The 7,500-nt window shown below is 49.0% G+C and overlaps 1 protein-coding gene across 1 annotated transcript in view; it reads right to left on the bottom strand.

Annotated features, from left to right (window-relative positions):
* The window catches only part of GOT2 (glutamic-oxaloacetic transaminase 2), a 43,144-nt gene that overhangs the window by 4,507 nt on the left and 31,137 nt on the right, over positions 1–7,500 (bottom strand). Inside the window, exons 6-9 of the mRNA XM_068260962.1 lie at positions 6,172–6,276; positions 4,650–4,800; positions 1,902–2,067; positions 1,069–1,219 (exon numbers count right to left, since the gene is read on the bottom strand). Coding sequence (XP_068117063.1) covers positions 1,069–1,219; positions 1,902–2,067; positions 4,650–4,800; positions 6,172–6,276 — 573 coding nt within the window. The remainder of the gene's footprint in view (positions 1–1,068; positions 1,220–1,901; positions 2,068–4,649; positions 4,801–6,171; positions 6,277–7,500) is intronic.

Raw genomic sequence — 7,500 nt, forward strand, 5'->3', positions numbered from 1 at the left:
GCTGCTCTACGGGCTCCTGGACACGAGACTCATGTCCAGCAATAAAAGCAGCTGTGATCGTGCACGACGGTCATACTCTGCACTTCCTAGCTGCTCTGCTGCATCCTCATACGGCTCCCGATGTGGCACCTGACCTGCATCGGGTGACATGCACTCATCAGGAGCCGTATGAGGATGCTGCAGAGCAGCTGGTAAGTGCAGGAAGTGAAGAGTACGGCCCCCCATGGGGCTGTGGTAAGGGCATGAGCCCACTAACGCACTTGTGCGCAGGTGTGCCCGATATTCAGCAAGACAGCAATGTTACAGATGCTGAAAAGCAGACAACTGCGCACAACTGCGTTAATGGGCTCAGGCCCTAAGTGGTTTCCACTGCCCAATGCTCTGCAGAGCGCCCCCATGGCTCCCTGGTAACCGCCAGTTGAGACTACTGGCTGGTAGAAACCTGAACCACTGGGAATCTATAGAATAGTAAAGCCTTGAAGGATTAGATCGGCTTCCTATTTTTTTTTTTTTTTTTTTTTTTCAGTTCTTGACAGAGAATTTGCACTTGAAACAGCAATTTGTTCACCACAAATCTGTACTTTTAGCAATTCATATGTTTCAAAGATCTGATTGGCAGGATTCTAGAACAGCCTAAATCCCATCACCCCGATCCCTCGCCTGATCAAGTTTCATCCCATCACCCCGATCCTTTACCTGATCAGGTTTTATCCCATCACCCCGATCCCTCACCTGCTAGGGTTTCATCCCATCATCCTGATCTCTCACCTGCTCGGGTTTCATCCCATCATCCCGATCCCTCACCTGCTCGGGTTTCATCCCATCACCCAGATCCCTCACCTGCTCGGGTTTTATCCCATCATCCCGATCCCTCACCTGCTCAGGTTTCATCCCATCATCCCGATCCCTTACCTGCCCGGGTATCATCCCATCATCCTGATCCCTTACCTGCCCGGGTTTCATCCCAATCCCTCACCTGATCGGGTTTCATCCCAATCCCTCACCTGCCCGGGTTTCATCCCAATCCCTCACCTGCCCGGGTTTCATCCCCTCATCCTGATCCCTCACCTGTTCGGGTTTGAGTCCCGTGAAGCAGAACATCCCGATCTGGTCGCTGATGTGCTGCCAGTTGTGGATGGAGCCTTCTTTCTTCAGATTGGAGACCAGCTGCTCTCGCATGCTGATGATGCGATTAGCCATCCCCTTCACCTCCTGCAACCTATAGGAAGAGAGGGATTCTAGGTCAACTCAAGAGGGCAAATCTCAGGGGAGGGGCACACACAGGACTAGGAGAAACAATCACCGACAAGCGAGGGGGGGGGGGGGGGGAAGGGGGGGGTTACAGACAGGAAGAGGGAAAACAATTACAGACGAGTTGGACGGGGGGGGGGGGGGGGGGGGAGCAGGCAGAGACAGAATTGGGGAAAACAATTACAGACAAGCTGAGCGGGGGGGGGGGGGGGCACACAGACAGGACTAGGCAAACAATTACGGACCAGCTGGGGGCGGGGCACAGACAGGACGCGCTGGGGGGCGGGGCACAGACAGGACGAGCTGGGGGGCGGGGCACAGACAGGACGAGCTGGGGGGCGGGGCACAGACAGGACGAGCTGGGGGGCGGGGCACAGACAGGACGAGCTGGGGGGCGGGGCACAGACAGGATGAGCTGGGGGCGGGGCACAGACAGGACGAGCTGGGGGGCGGGGCACAGACAGGACGAGCTGGGGGGCGGGGCACAGACAGGACGAGCTGGGGAGGGGCACAGACAGGACGAGCTGGGGACGGGGCACAGACAGGACGAGCTGGGGGGGCGGGGCACAGACAGGACGAGCTGGGGGGGCGGGCACAGACAGGACAAGGGATAACAATTAGAGACTCCTTTCTGGGAGATCCATACATACCACTCGCTGCGCAGGTCGGCCTGAGTCAATATTGCCGCGGCTATTCTTGCCCCATTGATGGGAGGATTGGAATACATGGGACGAATGAGAATCTTTAGTTGGGACTCCACCCTCTTGGCTTCATCTACATCACTGCAGACCATAGTGAAAGCACCAACACGTTCCGCTAGAGGAGGAGGACACAGAGACTGGTCACCTTCAGCATTCCAGACTTCCCAGGAGGGACAGCCATGTCTAGGAGAAGTCACGGAGGAGCATGTGATTTGTTTCATCAGCTGATAGATCTACAAAGCTCTGATTTGCTGGGATCACATCCTGCTTCACCACATGATCATGACTAGCAAATCAGAGACATACATCTATCACCTGACCACACTGATCACATGCTTCTCCATTACTTCTCCTAGACACAACCATCACTAATCAGAGACTTACATATCTATCACCTGACCACACTGATCACATGCTTCTCCATTACTTCTCCTAGACACAACCATCACTAATCAGAGACTTACATATCTATCACCTGACCAGACTGATCACATGCTTCTCCATGACTTCTCCTAGACATGGCCATCACTAATCAGAGACCTACATATCTATCACCTGACCACACTGATCACATGCTTCTCCATGACTTCTCCTAGTCACGCCCATCACTAATCAGAGACTTACATATCTATCACCTGACCAGACTGATCACATGCTTCTCCATGACTTCTCCTACACATGGCCATCACTAATCAGAGACTTACATATCTATCACCTGACCACACTGATCACATGCTTCTCCATGACTCCTCCTAGACATGACCATCACTAATCAGAGACTTACATATCTATCACCTGACCAGACTGATCACATGCTTCTCCATGACTTCTCCTAGACACTACCATCACTAATCAGAGACTTACATATCTATCACCTGACCAGACTGATCACATGCTTCTCCATGACTTCTCCTACACATGGCCATCACTAATCAGAGACTTACATATCTATCACCTGACCACACTGATCACATGCTTCTCCTAGACACGACCATCACTAATCAGAGACTGATTGGCTGATGGTGTAATGGTTAAGGGCTCTGCCTCTGACACAGGAGACCAGGGTTCGAATCTCGGCTCTGCCTGTTCAGTAAGCCAGCACTAATTCAGTAGGAGACCTTTGGCAAGTCTCCCTTACACTGCTACTGCCAATAGAGCGCGCCCTAGTGGCTGCTGCTCTGCTCTGGCGCTTTGAGTCCGCAAGGAGAAAAGCGCAATATAAATGTTATTTGTCTTGTCTATCACATGCTTCTCCATGACTTCTCCTAGACACGACCATCACTAATCAGAGACTTGCATATCCATCACCTGACCACACTGATCACATGCTTCTCCAGGCGTTCTCCTAGACATGACCATCACTAATCAGAGACTTACATATCTGTCACCTGACCAGACTGATCACATGCTTCTCCATGACTTCTCCTAGTCATAACCATCACTAATCAGAGACTTACATATATATCACCTGACCAGACTGACCACATGCTTCTCCATGACTTCTCCTAGACACGACCATCACTAATCAGAGACTTGCATATCTATCACCTGACCACACTGATCACATGCTTCTCCTAGACACAACCATCACTAATCAGAGACTTACATATCTATCACCTGACCACACTGATCACATGCTTCTCCATGACTTCTCCTAGACACAACCATCACTAATCAGAGACTTACATATCTATCACCTGACCACACTGATCACATGCTTCTCCATGACTTCTCCTAGACACGCCTATCACTAATCAGTGACTTACATATCTATCACCTGACCACACTGATCACATGCTTCTCCATGACTTCTCCTAGACATGACCATCACTAATCAGAGACTTACATATCTATCACCTGACCAGATGCTTCTCCTACACATGACTGTCACTACTTCCCAGCAATAACCTGTAAGTGTAAACAGGGAAACTAACCAGCCAGCCAGTTTCAGCCACGTGTACATTTGCATGCATTCCCGCCGGTGCAGGAAGCTATCGCGGACATTAACGCATACATTTTTAAACGTTGGAGGTGCAATGCGTAATGTATGCGTTAATGTCCGCGATAGCTTCCTGCACCGCGGAAATGCATGCAAATGTACACGTGGCGGCCCGCCGACTGAGTTGGCAATAACGAAACTAGCTGGCAGGGGGGGGGGACAGGAGCAGCAGTGAGTGACATCGAGGGCACAGGATGGCTTTGATAAATCTGGCCCAATGAGTTGCAAGTAATTTCGAGTTGATGCAGGATTGTGCACATTTTATATGCAAATTTGCACATCTTGAAGATGGACCAATCAAATTTTACCTCAGAATTTGGTTCATGTTTGAGCTGCAGAAATTTGCATGCGATATTTGCATAATGCTGCATTAACTCCAAAATGTTTCATGTCATTGTTCATCCCTAGTCCTAATGTTACTGCTTTACAAACATGCAGAATTGAAATTTAAGGGCCACATTAAATTGGGGGTGTCAGACTTGCGCGCCTTGTGTTTGACATCTGTGTCCTATACTGTACAAAGCAATCCATTCAAGTGAGGTCATTCACATTGACCTGCTGCCATCTAGTGGCTGGAAAAAAATCCTGCACCCTTCAGAGTGTTCTGTGACTGTGTACTGTACTGCCATCTAGTGGCTGCTTTACAAAATATCACAAAGCTAACTTATGGCATAACTGCATAGAATGCCATTTCTTACCATAAAGCCCCATGTTTTTAGCGTAGGACTGGCACAATGCCACATTTAGGCCCTCCTGGATGAAGTGGCGCACAGCCCAGGCGTCCCGGTCTATGTCTCCGCTGGCGAAACCCTGGTATGCCATATCAAAGAATGGGAAGAGGCGCCGGCTCTGGAAAGCAGACATCCATTGAGTAAAACAAACATTTGGTCTTTCATAGATTATATTTTTAATGTGCAGTTCCAGTTAAAGTGTAAACGTTTTCCAAATTGCCAATCTTTGCAACAGAAACCGGAACTCCCCTACATCCTAAGCTGAAGTGAAAGCTTTACTGCTAAAGGCTCGGGGAGGGACCACACATGGCAAAATGTAAACTGCAGATGCCCAGATTACCTGGGTGTAAACCATGGCAGCCAGACTTCATGGTCAGTAACACAGGCTCTGAAAGTTATAAAAAACAAAAAGCAAACTGAAGTGAAAGGTATAGGGAGGCTGCCATATGTATTTCCTGTCAAACAATGCCAGTTGACTGGCAGGCCTGCTGGTCTATTTGGCTGCAGTAGTGTCTTAACACCAGAGATAAGCCTGCAGCTAGATCTGACAGTAATGTCAGAAACACCTGATCTGCTCCATGCTAGTTCAGGGTGTATGGCAGAGGATAAGCAGGGCAGCCAGGCAAACGGTTTTGTTCAAAAGGAAATAAATATGGCAGCCTTCACATCTTTCTCGTTAGATGTCCGTTAAAGTAAAAATCGGTGAGCTTCTTAAAAAAACAAAACAAAAAAAAACAACACACACACGATCCTCCAGAGGCTTGCTCCGCCCACCTTGTGTGCTCCCAAATCTCTCCGCACGCTCCTGCGCAGCAGGAAGGACATGCTCGGGCTCCGATTTTTCCATACATCGGCACATGCACGAGCCGTCAATCAGGGCTTGTGGACAGTTTTGCGGAGAGGTTGGCGGAGGAACAGCGAGGAGCAGCAGGACGGGTGGAGCCTGGATTATCCACAAGCTTCCCTCTACCTAAGCAAGCACCCACATTGGGCACTTTTCCCCCCTACAGGTCTCAGTCTAAGGTGGTACTACACCGATATAGTAAGGGAATCTTCCGTCAGCTTTAACCCTTTGCGCTTGTATGTCCTGCTATGCGGGACATTTCTGCAACAGCTGTTTGTGGCGCATCAGGCCCCCCAAAAACCCTGATCTCTGCCCCATATGTAGTGGGCATGTAAGAGTACATGCCCACACTGGTGGTACCCCCCCTGCCCCAAACCGGAAGTGCGCAATCAGCGCTACCAGGAAGTGACAGATGCAATGAAATTTCATTGCATTTTCCTTGCAGTTTTTTTGCAAATTTCTTTCAGATTCCATACGGATTCCCTTTTCCAGATTACTTTGTGCAGATTCCTTGCAAAGTTGCACAGAGGATCAATTGCATCCTATGCAATGGACGTGGAGGAGTGGGAATTAGAGCAATGAACCAGCTTTTCAGGTTAGGATTACCACCTGAAGGAAATAAACTGATTATTAAAATGGTGTTACCTTGACGACAGCAGCCAGCTCTTTCCACTGCTCCTTTTTGGGGTCCACCCCGGTGGGGTTGTGAGCGCAGGCGTGGAACAGGATGATGCTTTGCTCTGGAATTTGCTGCAAGGACAGAAATATAGTCACTAAGAAAAAATAAAAATCAACAGAAACTACACACAGAGATCAGTGCAAGGACTGGCAGCACAAAGACCGGCAGCACAAAGACCGGCCGTGAAGGAGAAATACATGAAACCGTACTGAAAAAGGTACCATGTAGTAAAATAAATAAATAAAATAAATAGAAAAAAAGTTTAACAGGCGGAAAAACTGAGTCCGATCGGGTCCGTGCTGCTGCACATCGGCGAGCTGTCTGTGCAGTAACACAGAACAAATCGGGCTCAGATTTTCCGCCAAAGCCTGAGCAGGAGTCTGTGCTAATGCATGAGCAGTGCGGACGCTCCCCGGGGGTCTCAGCACTGGCCCGGGATGGCTTCCCTCAGTAGGATCCAGAGGCTCCCCCTCCCGAGGCAACTATCGAGACTTGTCTGTTTTGCTTTAACAAATGACTGGCGCAGCTGTGTAATCCCATTAGGGGAGCGTGACTTGCTGATCCCTTCCACAGCAGGCCAGCCTTTCCCTTCCTATGCAGGGATGGAGGAAAGCAGATAATGAGGAGTTGGTCTCAGACAGGGTGAAGCGGAGGTAGTGGGGAGAGACTTATGCTACGTACACACATGCGACAACGATCGTTTGTTGAGGACGACGAACGATCTTTTAATTGACGAAAGAACGACCGAAGTAAAGTTAGTTGTAAAAAGTGTGTAACGATCACATCGTTAGAACGAACGTTACACCACGTAAAAGCACTTAATGCGCCTGCGCATAAAATTGTAAAGTTCCTTGGAGAAAAAGAGAAATGCGCATGTCCAGCCTGGTACGAACGATCGTTTCCAACGATGTACCACTTTTGCTAACGATCGTCGGTGGTAAAAATCCGCCAAGACAGAACTTTGTTTTGTAGCGATTTGCCTCGTTCGTCGTTTGCCTTAATAGTCGTCGGTTCGTTTTTTGTAACGATCGTCGTTGGTAAAGATCGGGGAACGATCGTTACAAACGACTATAGTCGCATGTGTGTACGCACCTTTATACTTTTAGACTTCATGTGAATGTAATACACATTGTAAAGCAGAAAAACCGAGAGCCCAATATAGTGCAGTATGTACTGGATAAAGGGATTAAGTGAAAAGTAAGTATTATACTTACAAAATGTGGGTTACCGCAAAGGCAACCAGGTGGGGAGATTAGACCTGTCCCCACTCAGGATTAAGACGTCGCTCTCTGTAG

Source organism: Hyperolius riggenbachi, chromosome 11, assembly GCF_040937935.1.
Source record: "Hyperolius riggenbachi isolate aHypRig1 chromosome 11, aHypRig1.pri, whole genome shotgun sequence".
In the NCBI taxonomy this organism is placed as follows: Eukaryota; Metazoa; Chordata; class Amphibia; order Anura; family Hyperoliidae; genus Hyperolius; species Hyperolius riggenbachi.